Below are 24816 nucleotides of genomic sequence, written 5' to 3'. Positions count from 1 at the left end.
GCCGGCCCTTTACTTATGACACAGGCGCACGCTTGGCACTACTTTGTTGATGCACGTGCGGCTACTGCGCACACAATTCACAAACACAGAAAATAATTTTTTTTTTGGTTTGGACTGGAGTGTACTTTCGGGGGTTACAGCACCCTTAACGGTCAAGCCAGCCGGCCCTTTACTTATGACACAGGCGCACGCTTGGCACTACTTTGTTGATGCACGTGCGGCTACTGCGCACACAATTCACAAACACAGAAAATATATTATTTTTTTAGCACTTGGGGGGAGCACCCCTGATGGACAGAGCACCCCCTGGACAACACTGCAGCACTCCTTTAGGACTGGGACACTGCACAGGACTTTGGAGTGGACACAGCCCCTATGGAGAACTGACTGCACAACACAGTCCAGCCAGCCCCTATGGACTTTGAAGTAGTGGACAACAGCAGCACTACACTACACTACACTACACAGCCCTAACTCCCACCCTCCCTCTTCACTGTCCACAGCCGAGTGAGAAAATGGCGCCGACGTGGGTACCTTATATAGGATCCAAAACCCGCGAGACTCGGAAGGCGGGATGATGACGTTTTGCCTCGATTTCAGATCCGAGTCAGGCGGGAAAAGTCGAGCCTGATTCGGATCGGACTCGGATCGGGGGGGCTCGGGGGGGTTCGGATTTCAGAAATCCGAACCCGCTCACCCCTAGTTATTACACAGCTTATTAATGCACTCACACATTCTTCATTATTAGGTTTTCGGTATTTAATTATTTTTAACAAGTTTAATTCTGAAAAGTCCTCTTTGTAAGATTGTGTTACAAATACTGGTTCCCAAATAAGTACCTTCAGCTCCTGTACCATTTTGTTAATATACATGACGTTGTCCTGATCATACCTTGGATACCTTGTTAATTTTAAACGTAGGGAACCTGTGACATTATAAGGTTCAAGTGTGTGAGTTCCACATAGCAAGTGAAATGTTGTTTTGATTTGAGTGCAATGGGATAGACATTAACACAACATTCCCTGAATGACATGGTGACTACATACCCAACAATCAACCTTTATTGTTCTTTTCATGAGCTCATTATAAGTGTCCAGGGAAGAAGTGTCAGCTTGTATTAAGGTGCTGTCTTTGCACCATTGTATATACCTCTTCTCTGAATTTAAACCACGGTATTCATATACATTTTGGATTTGTGAGGCAAACCTCCACACCTTTTCCTTACTGTAATGGCTCTTCTTTTCAGTTACTTCACTAGATCTTATCCCAAGTTGTGGTATGTATGTCTTTATTTACCTGTATTTTGTTACGTTTATATATTTCTTTTTTAAAACTTTCTAATTATTTTTATATATGGGTTATTAAGAATTTTTCACCTTGGTCTTCTGACCATCTTCTGATCCGTACCTATACCTGGTAGTATCAGTAGTAAAATAAGTGTGTGCATCTTTTATAGCACTTAGGGCCTGATTCAGAGCCGGACGCAATTAGCGCTCGCTCGTCCAGAAAATAGGGGTGGCTATTCAAATGAACCGTTCGCTGTTTGCGGTATGTTCACGCCTCTAGGTCGGAACGAGCGAACAAAACTTGCGGTCGTTTTTTGGGAAACTACGCCCCCTGGCCGCTTGCATCCTACGTCATGTCCGCTGTTTATTAGATTAATCGGGTACATCGACCAGGGTCTGAGCTGCTCGCTATTCTTGTGGTTGGTTTTTGCTACCACAATTTTGCGAGCAGTTCTAGCAGTTCTGGCCTATTTCCCTATAGATTGTAAGCTTGCGAGCAGGGCCTTCCTACCTATAAATCTGTCTGTTATTACCCAGTTTTGTTCTATCAATGTTGACAATTGTAAAGCGCAACAGAATATGCTGCGCTATATAAGAAACTGTTAATAAATAAATAAATAAATAATAAAATAACCCAGTGTCGTGGTCAATGACGCTGCTGTTTTAATTATGCACACCCATAAAACGCCCGTTTTGACATTTAAGCACGCCTGCGATCGGATCTCCACTCCCCGTTTTCAAGCACCTTCCCCTGTTACCACCCACATACGCCTCTTTCTGTCACTCAAATTATCAGGCATTCGCTATTTTGCGAGCACATGAATTTCGACCGCACTGACTGGTTCGCGCATGCGTATAATGATCCGTACGCATGCGCAGTTGGGCTAACATCGCTCGAAGCAATCGAGCGGCCGCTTACGAGTGGCTCTGAATCAGGCCCTTAATGTGGTTAATACCCTATCCTTTATAATTGTGGGTTTCAAAACAGGAATGAAGTCTACCAATATGACCCCGGCAGTACCCCTAGGATAACTCTCCACACCGTCCTCGTCAGCCACCAGTCCTTGACAGCCCTCATTCACTAGAAAAAATAAAAATGAACAAAAATAACTGCTTCAATAAATCGATACACAGAGACTTGATCACCAATAGCCATCTTTCCTTTTCTTTGTCCACAATCCGCAGAACACTACTAATAATGTCCCAGATTCTGTGGACCTTATCTTGGTCTGAAATGTGGCTCTGATCAGACCCATCATCAAATAAGTTTGTTAAATTTAAATCACAGTCAATGTCTTTATCTGCGTCTTCTCTTGCTTCAACTGACCTCACCACCAGGTCAGAAACCTTCTTGCAGTGAAATGCGTGAATCCAATTGTCCTATTCAGCCACATCGAGGTTGTTAGCATATCCTGGAACAGGCCTTGCCATCGATCTGAGACAACCAGAACATAAAGTCACTTCAACAGCAAACTGAAGTACTCACAAACAATAAGTGGTTAGATAAATGCAAGGTATCCAGGACCCATTGAACCTGTTAATGATAGTGAGATTAGTTGCAGGAGGGACACAGATATCAGTAATGGTCATAAATTGAATCCGCTGAATCAGATTTAACAGTTCACTTCTGAGGAATGGTCATAAACAAATTATTGATTAAAATAAACAAACATAACAATAGCAGTAAGCTTAGACATTAAATCAGCGTCATCAGAGACTATAGTTTGTGAGGTACAAATCTTGGTATTGTTGATTAAAATAAGCAAGCATAGATATAGCAATAAGCTCAAGTGTTACATCAGCATTGTTATCATCAGAGAGCAGTCTCTAAGGTATAAATCTTGAATAAAACAGGGAGATGAAAGGTATGGGGGTTTGGGGAAGGAGGGCAGGGGGAGGATGAAGGCAGGGGGTGCCGTTGGCTGACTATTCCACACTGTAGGTGTCATTGTGTAGCTTCTTATTGCTACACTGTGAAAAATTATAATTATTTGATGAAAGAAATTTGGCCAATTTGGATAAAATTATTGCTTTAAAAGCTTCTCAAACAGATTAAATGTGCTAAACACTGGTTCTGGTGACCATTTTGGACATAATCACATCATTTAGAAACACAGTTCACACACACATCATAAAAGTCTTTCGTAATTGCATACATACTTGTCATTCCTAATCACATATGCATTTTTTATTATTATCCCTAGATCCCACATCGCGCTAACCTCATTCCCCATCCTCTGCTGCCAAGCTCTAAACGCTTTTTTTTTTTTTTTTAAATGACTACCCTCTTAACTCTTGGCAACTCACTCGATGCCTTACACAAGAAATGTCTTTCTCTTTTTTTTTTTCTCTGCTGCAATAATAGAATTCTTTTTTTTTCCCTCAAATAGCTAATCTCTTGACCTTGAAATGACAACACACTCTTCCTAGTCTCAAATAAGCTTTACACTTGCAATGAGAAACATTAATTCTTTCTAAGCATAAGTTTTGTTAGTGGGATACTATACAATTTGTGGTAATCGACCCTGTTACCATTTTCCGTACACCAAACCAATTCCTTCGCCTTCATCCAAACAACCATTACCATCCAGGTGCTTCACACGCCCTGCCCCTATACTCTGTAGCTTTATTGTAGGTTGCCATCAACCTCTGCACATTCAAATCACTTGCTCATACCCTATATATCACTTACATGAACTCTTCAATCCCATACAAATACTTAGACAGTGTTGCCCCTTAAAAAAACAAATGAGATTAACCTTTTTCTTTCACTTTAAAATTGTAACACGTCTGTCAAAAATGAAAACCCAAACAAACCTACCCGTGTTATCTGTCTTTCAGATTTAGCACCTCAGTTACACCACCTGTAACTACAAGTCTACCCTGTGCTCTTCTGTCCTCATTATTAGATTTTGCACCTTCACATTAATATTATCTTGTTTTTAAGTATCTGCAGATTGATTTCACACTATCTAGCCACAGCCGTGGACTTCTCTTCTTTGTCTATAATATTACCCCTGCGACTCCCACATAAACAGATTCACGTCTCTATACACACCTTTCAGAAAAGACCATAAAGAAAATCCAAAAAAACACTTATGTCACCAATGCCTATCACCTCAACTCCTAAATAATTACTTAATAACAACCTATTAATAGTTTAAGAAATCAATATATCAACCAAAAAGAATAATGCAAAGACAATCACTTAATTAACAAATGTAAAGAATATCAATATTTTACCCTTTAATATATTTCAGTGGAAAGTGCTCCGCCGAACAGCATAACTTTTTCTTAATTACTGGCCCAGACTGTGAAGGGGGAGAATCTTCTGGGAGGGAAGGAGAAAAAAAAAAAAAAACGCACAGCTCACAGCACCATTTTCTGACAGGCTACAAAACTACACTTATTATACTATTAAAATAACAGGGAAAAACGTATCAAACTTCTAACAAGAATAAACAAATCCAGAACATTCCATTAATACAGCAGTTTTAATTTACCACTCCATCAGAGACCGATGGAGAAAGGGGGAGGGAAAAAAACAATACCGCACCTAAAAAATTAATTTATGAGCAAAACAACTTACTGCCCGTGCCCTCTCTCTCTCTCCTTCCCTCAATCACCAACCTATAGCGGGCGTTAACTGGTGTATCTCGCTGCTGGGCCTCAATTTATATATAATGCGATGTGTTATAGATTACTTGTAAACTTTATCCGTCATAAAGAGAAATGAAATAATTCACACAAATACAGATTTTAAAATAAATGACAATGCTTTTACTTAAAGACAGCTGAATTATACATGTATTTTGCCAGTGCAGACTCACAACAAAAACACAGGTTATGTCAGCAGCAGTAGGGAATACTTGTAAAATACATTTGTGACACCCAGTGCAGCATACCAGTCAGTTAATTTCATACATGCATACGGCAACGGCACCCGGCACCCCCAGACCCTCGTTGTGTGCCCTCTCTGCTCTGTTCTCTGACAGCTCCCCCTCTCTGCTGAGTTTTATACTATCATTTTGGCTATACCTCCAATTAACCCAATGGGGAATATTAATTTATTTAATATTTGTACATGCTAGGCCTTAATTTATTTATGGGTGTCTTAACCATAATATTGACGCTATTCTGTGTTATCTTTCTGTTCTCATGTAGAATTCTAACCTAATTGCTCATCTAGCCTTCACCTCTGACTATTGCAGACAAATGCTATCTTGATTTAACTCTTTTTGTTTATAAAAACTGAGACTTGCTGTCTGCCATTCTGCACATGTTAAAACCAATACACTGTAAACCCATAATTCCTATTGCTAAAACAATATGTATAACAGTTTTTAACCTATACATATCTCCGCAGTTAATCATACCTGCATAGAAATAAACACTAATCTCTATATACTTATTAAAACATTATTTAATATACCTTTTAGCTAAAATATTAAACAACATGGCTGCTTCATCAGAGACACACTTGTTTACTTTAGAAAGGAAAGGGAAGGCCTTATCCTCTCTATGCCTGAGGCCATTCGACAAATGCGGCCCTCTGCAACTCACACAACTATACTGATACTGAATATAATCTCAAACATTTCTATACACTTTTAATTGCAATAAAAGGAATAGTGAAATACATAAGCATGCATATATTCGTGAATTGCTGAAGGAACGTGTACGGTCCACATATCCCTGTGTTATCAGTCTGTTCACACATAGCCAAGACCTAGGTCAATCTACAATCCCTGGCAATATCCTGGGTCGAAAGGCTCAGGGGTGCAACACTTGTTTGGGTGTGAATGAAAAGATTTATAGTAATTAGATAGACAGTCCAAAGATCGACACCAACTGGTAGACAGGCAATAGGTCGACAGGTACAAAAGATTGACATGGCCAAAAGTTCGAAATTGGAATGGTCTACACAAAAATGGTTAGACACGTTGTTTTTTGATATATATATTTTTTTTTTTGTCAAACCCTAATCTTCACCCTAACCCTCCCCTTGATACCTAAACCTCCCTCCTGGTGCCTAACCCTAGCCATTGGGGAAAGTGCTATCCCTAACTGTTCCTCCTAGTGCTTATCCCTCCAGTAAGTGACTGACCCGAACTGTCCCTCCTAGTGCTTATGCCTAACTCAAGCCCTAACCCTAAAAAAAATTGTCGACCATTTTGTCAACCTATTGTACTTGTCAATCTTCATCCTTGTCAACGTTTTGTGCGTTGACCTTTTATACCTGTCAACATATATCGTGTCGACCTTTTTATTGTAGATCTATTGATTGGAACCCCACTTGGTAATGGATGGATCGTGTGATATTCGTTCATCTACTGAAGTCTCACTGCAGGCATATTCTGTAGCTTAAGGCCGAATCAGGGTTTCACTAGATATGCCTGTGTTCATTTGATTGCCTGCATACACACCTAAAGATACAGTATACAGTGCCTTGCAAAAGTATTCAAGCCCCTTTGAATTTTTCATGTTTTGTTGCCTCACAACCGGGAATTAAAATGGATTGTTTTAAGGTGTGCATCATTTCATTCACAGAACATGCCACACAACTGTGAAGTTGTGTTGTTTTTTTTATATTGTGAATCAAACAACGTTTAGGACAACATAACAAAACTTCAGCGTGCATAACTATTCACCCCCCTAAAGTCAGTACTTTGTCAAGCCACCTTTTGTGGCAATTACAACTGCAAGTCGCTTTGGATAAGTCTCTATGAGCTTGCCACATCTTGCCCCTGGGATTTTTGCCCATTCCTCAAGGCAAAACTGCTCCAGCTCCTTAATGTTGGATGGTTTCCGCTTGTGAACAGCAATCTTCAAGTCTGACCAGAGATTCTCAATTAGATTGAGATCTGGGCTTTGACAACACATTTAAATGTTTCACCTTTAAACCACTCGAGTGTTGCTTTAGTAGTATGCTTGGGGTCATTGTCCTGCTGGAAGGTGAACCTTCGTCCCAGTCTCAAATCGCAGGCAGACTGAAACAGGTTTTGCTCAAGAATATCCCTGTATTTAGCAACATCCATCTTTCCCTCAACTCATACCAGTTTCCTAGTCCTTGCTGCTGAAAAACATCCCCACAGCATGATGCTGCCACCAACATGTTTCACTGTGGTGATGGTGTTCTTGAGGTGATGTGATGTGTTGGGTTTGCGCCAGACATAGCGTTTTCCTTGGTGGCCAAAAAGTTAAATTTTAGTCTCATATGACCACAGCACCTTCCTCCATGCATTTGGGGTGTTGCCCACATGCCTTTTGGCAAACTCAAATTGTGTCTTATTTTTATCACAAACTAATGGATTTTTTCTGGCCACTTTTCCATAAAGCCCAGTTCTATGGAGTGTACGGCTTATTGTGGTCACATGCACATATACACCAGTCTCTGCTGTGGAACTCTGCAGCTCTATCAGGGTTACCTTTGGTCTCTGTGCTGCCTCTCTGATTAATGCCCTCATTTCCCGGTATGTGAGTTTTGGTAGGCGGCCCTCTCTTGGCAAATTTGTTGTGGTACCATGTTGTTTCCATTTGATGATGGATTTGATGGTGCTCCGGGGGATCATCAAAGATTTGGATATTTTTTTTTATAACCCAACCTAGAATTGTACTGCTCAACAACTTTGTCCCTGACTTGTTTGGAGAGCTCCTTGTCTTCATGGTGTGATGCCTCTTGCTTGGTGGTGTTGCAGCCTCTTGGGCCTTACAGAAAAGGTGTGTTTAATTATACTGACAGATCATGTGACACTTAGATTTCATACAGATGAACTTCATTTCACTAATTATGTGACTTCTGAAGGTAATTGGTAGCACCAGAACTTTTGAGGTGCGTCATAGCAAAGGGGGTGATTACATACGCACATGTAAATTTTCAGAATTTTATATATATATATATATATATATATATATATATATATATATATAATTTATTTTTTTTTCTCATTTCACTTCACCAAATTAGACTATTTTGTGCAGATACACGACACAAAATTCAGATACATTACAACCTGTAATGTATTTATTTTTTGTAACAAAAAAGGCAAAAAGCCAAGGGGGGTGAATACTTTTGCAAGATGCTGTATATGTCCAATCTGTCTGGTAGGAAGGAAAATCATGTCCATCTTCCAGTGTTTTGGGAGGAGCAAATTTCCATTGGTATTTGCTCCCATACATTACCAGATTTTCCATCCCACAAGACAGATCGGACAAAGAAGACATTAGTAGTTGTGTGGACTGCTCTAGTACTAATAATGCAGCAACCTTTTATTAATCCACATGAATTAAAAAGGTAACTTGAGCCACATTCTGTTAAATAAGTGATCTTCAATATTTAATTATTCAAAAGTTCTATCAATTCTATCCAAAGGGAAAAAAAAAATCATTCTACCTTGAAGGAGACGATGGCCAAATTCCTCATCTAATCCCAGTTACTGCAGCACATGCAGAAAATAATTATTTCAACTTAAAGGTGGTTTTGAAAGCATCTGTTATGGATAGAGGTACCTCCACAAATTAGTCACGCAACAGCCTTTAGGGCCCCAAACAAACCTTAATCCGGCCCTGCAGGCCAGCGTTCCCAGTAATGCATTGCAGTGAGGAACCTGAGCAGGACTTAAAAACTGTGCTACCTGTCTTGAGCTGAGGAGACAGACTGGCAGGAACGGAGAGGAGGATTGATGAAGTAGATCTGTCTGGGTGGGATGTAATGGGCATTATCGTGTGGCATAAAGTGTAATGGGCATTACTGTGTTGCATTATGTGTTAAAAGGGGAATAATGTATAAGGGGCATTACTGTGTGGCATAATGTGCTATGTGGTATAATGTGTAATAGAGGCTTTATGGCATGGCATAATTTGTTATAAGGCATTACTGTGTGGCATGGGTAAGGTGCATTGCTGTGTGGCATAATGTGTTGTAAGTGGTAGTATGGTGTGGCATAATGTGTTGTTTGGACATTCTGGTGTGGCATAATGTGTTATAAAGGGTATTACTTAGTGTATCATAATGTGTAAGGCACATAACTGTTTCATGAACATGAAGCCACACACAATAAACGTCGTATTTGGGTATGTATGTTTTTTTGGCTTGGGGGAGCAACATTTTTAGTTACGCCACTGATCACCGGCACCAGAGCAGTGTTTGCACCAGCAGGAAATGGCCACAGGAGCCAATCCAGATCGGACCAGGGATGACTGACAACTGGTAGGAGTTCAGCGAACGATCGCCTGGCGTTTGCAGTGCGGCGTTATGTGACAGCATCATAGGCTGTTTCTTTTCACCCACGGCTACTTCATGTTGGTTTATTTATTCAGTATATGACTGCAAAATCTGTCTGTGTGTTGATCAGGTGACATACATAATATAAATGTATAAAGAGCGATTGTATACTGTATGTTGAACAGTTTCATGATTCAGTAATATGCATTTACAAATCTCAATAATTGTATTGTTTTCCCATACAGCATTGGCATCACGATCCATCACGCCTGTCATAACTTCTTGCTCCTGAGATCTGCTTTGGGTGATGCCGGAGAAAGCACTTTGGACACGGCATGTTGGGATGGAAGCCTTGAACAGTGTGGGCAGCACTGGTAGCTGTGACAGTATGGAGAGCATTGCCTCCAACCACTCTGCTTTTGTAAGTTTATGTCAAAATGTATCTACTTTTGTGTGAAAAATGTCATGTCTCATATACAGTACATATTAGTATGTCCATACAACTGGGTCCCGCAGCAGTTTAGAGGAAGAGTCCAGGAAATCTCCGTCAGCCGACCGAGATCCTGGCTTCTTCCCTCCCCCGCAATGGCGGCAACACGCCTCTGTTTCGAGAAACGGAGGGCATCACCTCCCCGCCCATAAACGGCTGAGCCTGCTGCCAGTCTGCGAGCGTGTTGGCAGGACCCATTCTGCACACTTGCAGAATGGGTCCTGTGCTTGCACAGATTCCCAAACATTGCGTGCACTGCTGAATCAGGCCCCTTCTCCATTACACAGATTATTATGGTATATACTATCAGAAAGAGCAAAAAAATAATTGTGCAACAAAAAGTTGAGACATTCTAATTCTTGTAGCACAACTGCACCTTCTGAGCAAAACTTCACAACCTTATATGTCTTACAAGGCTACTATACCACAAAACTCAACTTTGAATAATTTTTTAAGGATTCTGTAAAAGTTTTGCAAGCGCATTTATTATATATAGTTTTTTTTTTTTTCTTTTGTGATGGGGTGTGGACATTTATATTTGTCTGTCTATACATGTATGCCATATGGTGTTGTGTACTGATAATACAGGTGCTCTATGGTCATTTGTTCTAAATCCCTCTGCTGCGCCTTGGTTCACATTCATAATGCAAGTGATGTTCTGTGCTGCATAAGCATGAACACCAATTTTCCTGGAGACAACTAACTACATTAGAGCAGTGCATGTAGTCACTAAGGTTATTATGGTTTGGTTTTACCTTACCATCTGCTATTGTAGATCTGTCTTTTCTGGAAATGCCCTCTGTTTTCTCTGATGTTTTTTGCATCCTTACCACTATGAATCTGCAGGTGTGCAGATATTCCTATATCTAATGGGGACAATCTGTGTCCTTTTTACTGATTTAATAAAAGGGAAAAAAAGTGGATTCCATTTTTTTAATCCAATTGCCTATTCTTGCTCCTTTTTATTATGGTGGACGAGAAGCAAATGGGGGCGATCCAATTAAGCGTGAGATGAATAGCACCAGGAAGCTGGTTCCGGGACTATTCAATTAATTGTGCTGTTTAGTCCGACTATTACAGCGTAAGAGCTGAATTCAATTAGCCGCGAAAAGTGCCGTCTGTCAAAAATCGTATTGAGCCTGTTTTGCCTCAATGTTTTCTCCATGCGTGTCCACGCTTTTCGTCCTATGTAATTGTAAAACACGCGAAAACTCGGATAGGCGAATGTGCTCCAAAGCAAAACTAACGAAAAGGACCTCTTTTTTGGGGGGGAAATTAGTCTGTGCCCCACAAAAAGCTTCAGTGACCCTGGGAATCAATATAGTGTAGTAGTAGTAATAGCCCTAATAAAGGTATTTAGTGAACTTATTTTGTTGCAAAGGGCTGTTTATATACATATTCGCATATGTGTGAAAAAATGATGGAAAGCAATGTTTTTTCTGAAAAATAAGTACCGAGGTTACATTTAGGGTACCTGAAAATGGGTACTGGTATATTTTGATTTCTCTAAAATGAAGATTTAAAAAAATTTCAAAAACACACTTGCTGCAGCCTCATGCAATCCCAAAAACACCTGTCCCAACCATATAGCCCCCCAAAAGTACCAGGCCCCCCAGTCTTTTTTTTTTTTTTCCCCATTCTCCAACACTTTCTTTTCCATTTTCGCCCCCCCAAATTATTTTTTTGGGGTGAATTAAGTAAAAAAAAATATTTTTTCCCTCTTAGGGGGTCTATTTACTAAGCAGTGTTAGGAGAAGTGAAAAGTGATAAGGTGCCAGTCAATCAGCTCTTAACTGTCATTTTTCAAACACACCTTGTGAGATGGCAGTTAGGAGCTGATTGGCTGGCACCTTATCACTTTTCACTCTACACTTTTCACTTCTCCTAACACTGCTTAGTAAATAGACCCCTTAGTCCAGTGATTTTCCACCTTTTCAACTCGAGGCACGCTACACAAGATTTTAAAATTGCCAAGGCACACCATTTGTCTATGCGGTGTGGGTGACCAATAAAAAAACATTGGCTCCCACATAAAAATATACACACATAATGGCCTCCACAGGAATAACAACACACTATATTGGCCTCCTCAGGAATAAAACACACTACATTGGCCCTCCACAGGAATAAAACACACTATATTGGCCTCCTCAGGAATAAAACACACTAATATTGGCCTCCACAGGAATAAAACACACTATATTGGCCTGCTCAGGAATAAAACACACTATATTGGCCTCCTCAGGAATAACAACACACTACAGTACAAGTGTGCTGAGCTGACCGCCGCGGCACACTTGACAACTGCTCATGGCACAGTGGTTGAAAAACGCTGCCTTAGTCATTGGGGGGGGGTTGTCCAAAGGGTTCTGAACGAAGTCCCCACATTTGTACCCCAAAATATGGATTTTGCACTTCTTTTCTCCTGCCTTTTACTGGAAGAACTTTTTCATCTGTTTTTGCCTATTGAGTTTTTGTGTAGGCGAAAACTCCGGTGGAGTGAACATGGAGATACTTTGAAAACAGGTGAAAAGTGCAAATTGGAGAGAACTTCTCACCAACCGACTCTTTTCGTGGCTAATTGAATACGGCCCTAAGTCGGAGAATGCCAGTTCTCGCGACTTAACCTGCGCATCTCTGCTGGTCGCACATCGCATCTTCAGATCTGCCGTGTTGTAGGAGAGATTTGCCAATCTGGGACACAATGCACTGGATGCATGATAGATCTTAAGTCAGATTGGACATTTTTTACTCCAAATCGTGTGTAGGACTGCCAGGGAGCTGCCGAGGGAGAGTTCAAGGGAAATCGTACATCATGAGCACATTGCCAAGTGTGTAGGCACCTTAAGACACATCTATAGTTAGCAGTTGTTAAAAATAACTTGTTGGAGACGTGATGGCACAATGTTCACCTTTTGTATTTGGTAATTATATGTTTGTTGTTAAACAGTTTTATAGGGTGTACGTCTGCAAAACTGTGCCAATTAAAAATGTGCACCTCTACTTAGCTCTTTTATTATTTATTGCTTCAAAGATCCGGTTTAATTTTTTTGGATTTGTATCGAATAGTTATACGTATAATTTTTCAATTTTCTTTAAATCTGTGTGATCAATTTTCAGAACTGGCCAACATGACTCTGTCCATTCCTACAGATCAGTCCCTAAAGTTCATCTGCCACCATGAGTTGCTCATGCTAGTTGCAGAATGTAATGAGATGATATTAATGCAACTGACTATACAGACTTTTAATGAACTGAAGTTTGTGCTGGGTGTGTTCTAAAAATTTTTACATTCAGACTGAGAAAATGTTTCTACTTTGTTCCTTCATGGTTGCAATACAATCAACACATGGAAAAGAGTTTATCTTTATTGTAGAGTAAGGTTCTGTGGTTTACTGGGTACTTGATCTCCTCTTCCAACACCTGCAGAATAGTTGGCTGGGCCATTATTCTAACCAAAGCGCCTGCCTAAGCATACCTTGAGAAACCATGTGCAAGGAAACATAGGATGTGTGCTTTTATTTTTGCTCCATAGCGTAATTAGTTGCATATTTGCTTGCACTACCTGTCTGTACCTCATAGAAAGGCCCCAATTGTAGCTGTAAATTTCAAATGGGCATTTCATACTCCATTCCAACACTGAAAGCACTGGTTTCACCACTCATTCCGTGCATCCGGAAAGTATTCACAGCGCTTCACTTTTTCCACATTTTATGTCACAGCCTTATTCCAAAATGGAATAAATTATTTTTGTCCTCAAGATTCTACACACAATACTCCATAATGATGATATGTAAAAAGTTTTTTTTGAGGTTTTTTCAAATTTACTTAAAAAAAATACACACTAAGAAATAACATGTACATAAGTATTCCCAGCCTTTGCCATGAAGCTTAAAATTGAGCTCTGATGCATCCTGTTTCCACTGGTCATCCTTGAGATGTTCCTATAGCTCAATTGGAGTCCACCTGTGGTAAATTCAGTTATGGACATGATTTTGAAAGTCATATACCTGTCTATATTAGGTCCCACACTTGACAATGCATGTCAGAGCACAAACAAAGCATAAAGCATAAAGGAATTGGCTGTAGACCTCCGAGACAGGTAAGTCTCGAGGCACAAATCCGGGGAAGGGTACAGAAAAATATCTGCTGCTTTGAAGGTCCCAATAAGCACAGTGGCCTCCATCATCCGTAAATGGAAGAAGTTCGGAACCACCAGGACTCTTCCTAGAGTTGGCCGACCATCTAAACTGAGTGCCACAGCGTCGCCGAATTTAGGTCTTGCTTACCTGGTCTGGCGATGCTGGGGTCCGGGCTGGGACAGCGGAAGATACCTGGCGTCCACTGTCAGCTATTCCCCTCCAGCGGAGCGCGTGTCGCTCTGCATAAGATTTAAAGAGACCGGCACATAAGTTAGGGAAGTGCTGATTGGAGACTGTGTGAACTCTGACCTATATAAGGAAGTTCCTGGGAGCATTCCAGTGCCAGAGTATAGGCTTTATTACCATACACCAGCGTTCCTGTGCATATCCTGATAATTGGTTCTGACCTTGGCTTGTTCGTGACTCTGATTCTGCCTGACCCCTGGTTCTACATTGATATATGGTTCTGACCTCAGCTATTCCCTGTGACCTGTTTACGTCTGCTCCCTGGTACCATCTTGTCTGTTTGGTTCTGACCCGGCTAGTTTACTACGCTCAAGTCTACTGCATACCGACCAAGTTCACCAGCACCTGTATAGGGACCCCTAACATGAGGGCCGCGACCCGTGCGTCGGACGCAGCCAAGTCCATACCTTCTTGTGAGGGTCCCTGGTGAAAAGCGCCGGCACATTAGACTCCGCATCTCAGGAATAGGTCTAGTCAATTTCCTGAATACGGGTAGCATCCACAATCCGTCCAAGAGTTTGTGACAGAATCCTCTGGCCCAAAACATGGATGCTGCTGGTAACCCATCGCCCCGAGACTTACTCGAGAACCTACTTGCTAGAGTCGAGAAGCAAGAACAAGATCAAGCTCAGACTATGCAGTGTCTGCAGACCTTAATGCAACAAGTCTATACCGGTGCCGGCTGAGCAGTACCATCAGTCCCACCTCCTACGGTGACTGTACAGGCTGCAAATGCTTCTGCACCATTACGCATTTCGAATCCCACGACGTACGATGGGGACCTGAAGGACTGTGTCGAGGTTTCCCGAACCAGTGCTCAATTCAATTTGAGGTTCAAGCAGAATATTTCCTGTCGGAAAAGGACGAAAGTGGCTTACGTGATCTCACTGCTATCTGGTCAGGCTTGGGCTTCTCCATTATGGGAGAGAAATGATCCTCTGGTTAACAATAGCGCAGAGTTCCTGATGGTTTTCTGGAGGGTCTTCGATGAGCCCGGACGAGTAACCTCTGCGGGATCGGCTATTCTACAGACAAGGCAATCAATCTGCAGGACAGTATGCTGTGCAGTTCCGAACCCTTGCTTCAGAGTTGGGATGGAACAACGAAGCTTTAGTTGTTGCATTCATGCAGGGTTTGTCCGATCAGATCAAAGATGTAGTCGCATCCAGGGAACTGCCAACTTCTTTGGATGACTTGATCTCCCTGTGTATCCGGGTGGATCTTCGCCATAGGGAGAGAACAAGAGAAAAGGAACAGTCTCATCAGTTTACCTCTTATGCTCGCTCCACGTTTCACGGCACCAGTGGAACCTCCAGAAGAGCCCATGCAGGTTGGGATATCTCGCCCTCCTGTCGCAGAGAGTGAAAGGAGATTTTAAAACAGACTTTGCTTATTTTGTGGTGAACTAGGTCATCTTCTCTCCGGCTGTCCAAAGCGTCCGGGAAATGGGAAGGCCTAACTGATCGAGGGGTGGTCAGATTGGGTACATTTCAACACACCCCAAAGAACCGTGTAGTTCCCCAGTTCTCCTTTGATGTGACACTGTTCCTTTGGAAAGTTCTCTGAAGTCATTAGGGCTTTCCTGGACTCAGGTGCAGATGGCAACTTCATTACGTCTAAAAAGTTCAAGAGCTAGGAATTCCTATTATGCCACTTCAAACACTTCTCTGTATCATCGGGGTGGATGGGAATAAACTTCCTACAGTGACCATCCACTCTCGGATGGCAGAGATTATCATGCAAGTAGGGGCTCTCCATCAAGAATCAATAGCATTCTACATACTTCAGTCAGCCGAGAGTCCTGTCATCTTGTGTCTTCCTTGGCTCCATAAGCATTCTCATGTGCTAGATTGGGAGGAACCTCAAATTCTGTCGTGGGGCCCTCGATGCCATGGTTCCTGTTTGTCATCCGTCAAACCTCCCCAACGAGCCATTCGGAGTTCAGTCATCTCTCCAGAAGTTCAGCTTCCAGCTTCATGCCGGTCCTTCCGAGATGTGTTTAGTAAGAAAGCCGCTGAGACACTTCCTGCTAATAGAGACTGGGATTGCGCTATTGATCTATTACCTGGGGAAGAACTTTTCCTCTTTCACTTCCCGAGTCCCAATCAGTGACTATATACAGGAGAATCTGGAACATGGGTTCATCAGGGAGACCAAATCACCCGCGTGTGCCGGTCTAGTCTTTGTCAAAAAGATGGACAGAGGCCTGAGACCAAGTATTGATTACCGGGGCCTGAATGCAATTACCAACAAAGACCAGTTTCCATTACCTCTGATATCCGAACTTTTAGATAGAATTAAAGGAGCCAAGATTTTTACCAAGCTAGATCTTCACTGGGCCTATAATTTGATCAGGATTCAGGCTGGAGATGAGTGGAAGACAGCCTTCAATACTGATGGTCACTTCGAGTACCTAGTCATGCCTTTTGGGTTGAGCAACGCTACAGCTGTCTTCCAAAAATATATGAATCACATCTTCAGGAACTTGCTCTATAAATACATTGTGGTATATTTAGATGACATCTTAATATTAGCATAGGATGTACCAAGTCATCACCTGCATGTGTGTGAAGTGCTGACATGACTTCGGGCCAACCAGTTGTTTTGCAAACTTGAAAAATGTTCCTTCGAGCAAAAAGAGCTAACGTTTCTGGGATACATTATTTCTGGTTCCTGCCTGCAGATGGATCCGACAAAATTAGCTGCTATTACTAACTGGCCTCACCTTTGTTGGGTTGAAAGCAATACAACGCTTCCTGGGATTCTGCAATTTCTATCGCCAGTTCATCAAGAACTACTCCATCATAGCAGCCCCAATTACTGCGCTTACCAAGAGAGAACAAGATACTCGGAGATGGTCTCCTGCAGCCAAGGAGACCTTTGTTCTTTTAAAACAGTGCTTTATGTCAGCTCCTATTCTAAGACAACCTGACTGCAATCTGCTTTTCTTGGAGGTGGACGCCTCCACGGTGGGAGATGGGGCGATATTGTCACAGAACGATGAGTGGGGCAAGTGGTACTCCTGTGGGTTCTTTTCCTGTATGTTTTCTGCTCCAGAAAAGAATTCTGCAGTTGGGGATAACGAGTGGGATGTAGTCTGGAACCCGACAGTCTAAATGCTGACCGCCGGCTTCCAGACTGCTTTATCCCAACTAGGGCAGAATGACATGTAGACGCCTGTAATTTGCCCGACGTCGGGAGACCGGCGCCCGGCATCCCGATCGAGCGGATGCCGGGTGCCGCAGCAGACAGCCGTGCTGAGAGTTAGGTTTAGGGCTCCCGGGGGGAACTTAGGGTTAGGCACCCCCCGGGAGGTTAGGGTTAGGCTAGGGGGAGGGACGGTTAGGGTTAGGCACCCCTGGGGGGAGGTTAGGGTTAGGCACATTAGACTCTGCACCTCAGGAATAGGTCTAGCCAATTCCCAGAATACGGGTAGCATCCACAATCCGTCCTAGAGTTTGACACTGAGCGATCGTGGGAGAAGGGCCCTGGTCAGGGATATGGCCAAGAACCCGATGGTCACTCTGTCAGAGCTACATCATTCCTCTGTGGAGAGAGGAGAACCTTCCAGAAGGACAACCATCTCTGCAGCAATCCACCAATAAGGCCTGTAGGGTAGAGTGGCCAGATGGAAGCCACTCCTTAGTAAAAAGCACATGGCAGCCCTCCTGGAGTTTGCCAAACTGCACCTGAAGGACACTGAGCATGAGAAACAAAATTCTCTGGTCTGATGATACAAAGATTGAACTCTTTGGCGTGAATGCCAGGTGTTCTGTTTGGAGGAAACCAGGCACCGCTCATCACCAGGCCAATGCCATCCCTACAGTGAAACATGTTGGTGGCAGCATCATGCTGTGGGGATGTTTTTCAGCGGCAGGAACTGGGAGACTAGTCAGGATAGAGGGAAAGATGAATGCAGCAATGTACAGAGACATCCTGGATGAAAACCTGCTCCAGAGCGCTCTTGACCTCAGACTGGGGCGACTGTTCATCTTTCAGCAGGACAATGACCCTAAGCACAAAGCCAAGATGTGGCTTCAGGACAACTCTGTGAATGTCTTTGAGTGGCCCAGCCAGAGCCCAGACTTGAATCCGATTGAACGTCTCTGGAGAGATCTGAAAATGGCTGTGCACCGATGCTACCCATCCAACCTGATGGAGCTTGAGAGGTGTTGCAAAGAGGAATGGGCGAAACTGCCCAAAGATAGGTGGTGCCAAGCTTGTGGCATCATATTCAAATAGACTTGAGGCTGTAATTGCTGTCAAAGGTGCATCAACAAAGTATTGAGCAAATACTATGAATACTTATGTACATTGTGTTGCAAAAATCTCAAACTTTTTATTCGTTGTCATTATCGGGTATTGTGTGTAGAATTGTGAGGATAAAAATTAATTTATTGCATTTTGGAATAAAACTGTAACATAACAAAATGTGGAAAAAGTGAAGTGCTGTGAATACTTTCCGGATGCATGGTATGAGTGGTGAAACCAGTGCTTGTCAAGTGTCTTTGTTATGATGCATACACACGGTCAGATTTTTCCTTCAGATATGAACGATAACGATTTAAAAATCGTCCAGTCGTTCATATCTGAAGGAAAATCTGACATATCTGACATACCTGAACGATGGACGATCAACGATGCGCGTTCCCGTTTGTCAGATAACGATATCTGACATCTGATGTGTTTGCAGTCAGACTTGGACGATTCCATTCATTTTAATGCAGTCAAAAATCGTTCAATCGTTCAATCGTTCAATCGTTCAATCGTTCAATCGTTCAAATCATTCAAATCGTTCAAAACTTTGGTAAAATCGTTCAAATCGTTCAATCGTTCATCTGACAAGTCTGACAAATCTGACCGTGTGTATGCTCCATTAGTCTTAAATTGTGCACCCCTCCCCCCCCTACATTCTCCCTTACATCCTCCCTTACATCCACTAGTTTAAATATCTAATGTTGACCACACCCACTGCAGATGGACCATATTGTCCAGATTAAAATTTGGATCAACATCTGTATTGTCAAACAAATGAGGCAGTTCAAGTCCTGCCTTGGGGAAAGGGCCATATTAGTGTGACACATGCTATAAATGCCACCCACACCATGCATATACTCAAGATTTTTTATTGAAAGATGTTTAGTGCCAGAACTGTTTCCCAAATTTCTCAGCAGGTATGTTTGTGAATATCTGAGAGTGCAAATATGAAAGGTTGAATAAAAAGATGTGTTTAATAGTAAAGAGTACTATAATTTTGGGTTTAGCCATGCAAAATGGAAATAAGTGGTTTTTCAATGATTTCTAAAGATATATGGGGGAGATTTCATAAGCCTTGTAGAGTGATAAAGTACCAAACAATCAGCTCCTAACTGTAGATTTGAAAAATGACTGGAGCTTATTGGTTGGTACTTTTCACTTTCCAAAGCTTAGTACATCTCCCCCATAGACCTGGTCATGTTATATTGTCTTCAGTCTGATCAATATTTCTGATGTTCAAATTGATATAATAATATAAGCATCCCATCACTCATCCATGGTGTTGAAGCTACTATTAAATTGATTTACGGTAAGCACTGGCATTTTTTTTTTTTCTCAAACCCAGTACGTTCTCCAGTTCTTGCAGGGGCCATCCCAATAGCTTTCTATGGGGATGGTATGTGATAAGCTTAGTAAAGCTTGGCTTTGTGGAGTTAGTTTAGTTGGCGAACACTATCTCTGATGGACTAGCCCTCTAAGCAAACTTACAATTTTTTTCAGGTGGACTGTGCGTGTACAACCAGATGGCCAGGTTCAGCCTTGGAAGTGAATCGATTGTATAAGTGATTACTTTACTTCTTACCAATCTCTTCATACATTCACCTGAAAAATGTTCCTTTATTTGTAGGTCATCTAATATGTATTGGGGTTTCATTTGAAATAGTGTAGGCAGAGAACTGTCCACTTGTGTGAATGTGTATGAGAATAGCGCTGAATGTGGCACAGAAAGGGTAATTATGTAAGGAAAGAACCTAGGACAAGCAGGAAGACTTGGAGTCAAAAGAGCAATGCAGAATAAATGTGAGGTTATTATAAAAACTGGTCCAGGAATAATTTAGTGTTCATATAACCACTCTGTAAAAGAATGTTCATACAACTTGTTTGTTGTTTAGATTACTTCCTTTGTTTTTACAGAGTGGAGACGGCTATGATCACCTTTCAGCTGAGGAACGAGAATGCTTAATGTTTCTTGAAGAAACTATTGATTCGCTAGATAATGAGAATGACAGTGGACTATCTAATGATGAATTGGAAACCGAAAAAACGGCCAACCTTTCTGTGTCAGAACCAATAAGGATTCCACCTTCCATTGGTAAGCATGTGTAGAAAATGTTGGATCCAATATATATCCAAGATACACATTTTGTTTTTTTTTTATAATGCCATTGTTATAATAATTAATTTGGACCCATATAGATGGTTCTGATGAAATGCATAGGTCATAAAAGTCCTTTTTAAAGTCCAAAATTTCTCTCAGATCCACCCCCAATATAGATTCAGTAGGGTCTTTTGGGTCCACTTGTGATGGGAGACATGGGAGCTGTATGAAATGACGTGAGAGGCAAACATGTTTAAAAGTGATGAGGGGCCTCGAGAATGTAAAATATTGTCTGTGGAATGGTAGAGATGTCTTATTTGTACATATTGAAGCAAGGCCCTGAGTGTAAGAAAGACTTCTGAATTTTGAGAAGGTCTACTGAACTCCTGAGAGAGCAGACTAGCCTCCCTGATCCGCCTAATTTATTGTGGTAAAATGTGTAATCGTAGCTATGGACACTGCGCTGCCCAATGCCAAATTCAGCAGTGGATGAAGGGCTGTAATTGACCCTATTTAAAATGTTATATTCCGTTTATGCCACAGCCTTTATAAAATTAGGGAACACTTCTGGGTCAAAGTTGATGTCATTAGGGATTATAATTTATTGCAGCAGGATCAAATAGAGTGTGGGAATTGCCCCCAATCCATTTGCTATGGATTGAGGCAATTTTCCGATCCCCAGATGCCAGGGTCGGGGCAACAGTGAAATCCAGCATGTTGGAATTAACTGATTCGCATATCCTGACCGTGATCAGCAAATTGTGGAATTTCACTGATTTCCTGGCATATTGCTGATCATTGATGGCTGCTGGTCGCCGGTTCTGGTTGCACTGGGGAATCTGGCATTTGCATGGGGCCCTTTATGCATAAGGCAGAACCAAGCTGAACGGACCACATTTTCAAAAATTAAAAATGTGAAAAGAGTGGTGGTCTCTATATCTATATCTAAAAATGTTGACCCGGAGGTTGGAATGCTAGAAGACCTACAAGACTAGTTTTTGTATGTATGTATGTATGTTACATATACATATATATTTTTATTATAATATAGGAAATCCGGCACTCAAATAGACAAAATCCCCCGTTGCCCTCTGAAATAGTGTGCAAAAAAGCACACTGGATGCAATGGAAAATACAACAGCGGCATTCGAGGAGTTAAATAAGCTTTGTGGTTGTCGTCTCTTATGTAACTCTTAAGTACACACATCTTCTGTTCTTGTGGATCTCTGAAGGATTTGTGAGCAGACCCTGTGTGCCTTCCTGGGCCATATAAAAAGTGAAATTTCCCATTGCAGCAATTTTTTATTTCTGTGTAGTCTTATTGGGATGGTATGATAAAGATACCATATTCTGAACAAGATGTTACTTTTCACAGAAGAGATGCATCCTTTCCAGTCTATGATCATGGTATTTTTGGAATCAACATCTGAATTAATGCTACGTGAATAGTAGATTTGTTTTTAATTGAAGTAGAAATCCTATTGTTTATGATGGATGAATAAGTTAGTAGCCTGTTTTATCTTTTGTTTCCTGCACTACTCCTTTTATGTTTTAACTTTATATACCACCATCACACAGATGTCAGTATTGCCCTTGATGTACGTGGGCCACCAGCTCCCATAGTGGTATCAGACTACCATCTTGAGTATGCCCCATCCCTATAATCTCAGTTCTGCCACACTATAGTTATCTGTTTATGTATTTTAACATGAGTCATATTTTTGGTTTTGGATGCAGACCTTTTTAATAATGGGTGGTATATTTCCTAAGTAGAGGAAAGCGTATGGTTAATCAATGTTGATTATACAGGAGCATCACAAAAGGTGTGCCGGTCTTATTATAGACCTTATTTAATCCATGTGAGCATTCCTAAACTCTCCTCCATTGACTGTCTTATATAAGACTGACATACAAAGAACATCACGTAATTAATAGCAGGGCTTCATGACCAAGGGCAGAGCTATGAACCATCTAAATATATCTCTATGATGTGCGTAAACGCCCAAATATGTGATTCAGGCATTGCAATCGGAACCTCCCTTCCTTTAACACTATGTCCTGTGATGTTGGGAACATCAGGTGCTAGGAACAAGTTTAGAGAACACTTGTGGATGTATGCTTCGTTAAACCCTCAGAATGCCCTATTTTAGGTGTTTTTGTACTATTTTTGTGGAATTCTGGTGCACCTGGACATGCAGATGATTTTATTTGTAGTGCCCCAGTTTGAATGTTGGGAGTAATGATTTAAATGTGTAGTGTCATTGGGCTCTATTTACTACAATCCGCATATTGAATGCGGATTGTAGTGTGATATTACCGAGTGAATTCGCATTGCGAATTCAGGCAATATCACAGGGATTTACTATAAATCTCTTGCAGGGACAGAGCTTGCGATAAAGCTCTGTCCCTGCGGATCCCATCCGCACTCTAGTCGCAGTATTTTCGGAAAAAATACCGCGACTAAGAGCCCGCACATGCACCGACTGACCACCGCTACTACCCCCCCGCCGATGCTAAGCCCCACCCCCAGTGCTAAGCCCCGCCCCCACGATCGTGGACCCCCGCGACCCCCCCTCCCCTCCCCCCCCCCCCCCGCGACCCCCCCTCCCGTCATTACACTTGCCTGCATCCTCCTGGCCTCCGGTGATCTTCTCCGGGCTTCCCGATCAGGTGATCTCCCATACTGCACTGGGGCCCGATCACCTGATGACCGGGCCCCAGTGCACTGTGGGAGACCAGCTGACCGGAGAGGAGCCATCACCGGATGCCCGATCACCGGTCCCTGGATTCAGGTAAGTAAAAAAGAAATGTTTACTGTAAAAAAAAAAGAAAAAAAAAAAAAATTAATCAGCTTGCGGTCTGCTTAGACCACATAGCTGATTACTGGTACCGGCTTCCGCCTCTGCTCTCCCCGTTAGAGCAGAGTGGGAGCCCGGTAACCGGGGGAGACCCTGGATAACGCCACCTCCAGGTGGCGTTATTATCACAGGGCTTCCCCCGGTATTTTTTTACAATTTATTTTTAGTAACTTGCAGACAGATCACATTTCCCATTACAATTATGGGAAATGCGATCTGCTTTACTAAAAATAAGTGATACTGGGGGTTGGAGTAGAATTTTACTAATTCTACTCCAATTGCCCTGTAATAACTACAGGTGAAACTAAAATAATGTGAAAAGGGTGTGAAAACACCCTTTTTCACTTTATTTAGTAAAAATAATGTTAATAAATAGAGCCCATTGTCTCTGCATAGTGACATTTTATATTTAAATAACAATCCAGGAAGATCAGGATAATAATGTAAGATTATGGCCTGACTCTGGAGCAGCTGACTCGTGAAGCACAGCTGAGGGACTTAATCCATCTAAACCATTATTGACCTATAATATATACTGTAGATATATTAAAGAAAATCTACCATTAATATAAATAAAGAATAGGTGGTATATGAAGTTGAAAAAAAAAAATAATCTACTCAAATTGCAAATATCTATATCTGATATATTTTGCAGATGCTCTTGTGTCTAAAACCACACAATAGTGCAATTAAATGATTGTATGATAGGTTGTAAGCTTGCCAGCAGGGTCCGCTTACCTCTGTCTGATATTACCTAGTCTCTTTTTGCTCTATTATTATATTCCCAATAGTACAGTGCAATGGAATATGTGAGCGCTATATAAATAAATGTGGCATTTGTGAGTTTGAAACCTAGCCAGACAGGGGTATCTGGTTAGATTAATTTCATTTATTTGCTTATTGTTGACCAAACTGAGACATAGAAATATATTTCTTTTTTAGGGACAAACTGGGGAAGAACAAAATGACATGAAATTATTTTGTGATGATGTAATTTATGCAGACTACCAAGTCAACAAGTAAACTGTTTCAAACCGTGCTGGAGATATATCAAAGCTTGTAAATAATGGAAAAGTTAGCCGTGCACAGGCTCAGATGAAGGAAAGTGCTACAACAAAACTCCCACTTCACCCCTTGTCACGCAGTCGTCCCCACAGAGAATAAATACAGATGCGCATTGGCCCCCACAGGAAAAATACAGACATACAGAATATT

At 41.7% G+C, this 24816-nt stretch overlaps 1 protein-coding gene across 3 annotated transcripts in view; it reads left to right on the top strand.

Moving 5' to 3' along the window:
• Positions 1-24816, top strand: part of CUNH1orf116 (chromosome unknown C1orf116 homolog) — an 84745-nt gene that overhangs the window by 52545 nt on the left and 7384 nt on the right. For all 3 annotated transcript variants that reach the window (XM_088464169.1, XM_088464167.1, XM_088464168.1), the window contains exons 2-3: positions 9756-9931; positions 20560-20737. In XM_088464169.1, the coding sequence (XP_088320295.1) occupies positions 9818-9931; positions 20560-20737 (292 nt within the window). In that variant the 5' untranslated portion in view covers positions 9756-9817. The remainder of the gene's footprint in view (positions 1-9755; positions 9932-20559; positions 20738-24816) is intronic.

The sequence above is a fragment of the Taudactylus pleione genome, unplaced genomic scaffold, assembly GCF_031769625.1.
Source record: "Taudactylus pleione unplaced genomic scaffold, aTauple2 ptg001605l, whole genome shotgun sequence".
Lineage (NCBI taxonomy): Eukaryota > Metazoa > Chordata > Amphibia > Anura > Myobatrachidae > Taudactylus > Taudactylus pleione.
This window is presented reverse-complemented; position numbering and strand designations above follow the sequence as displayed.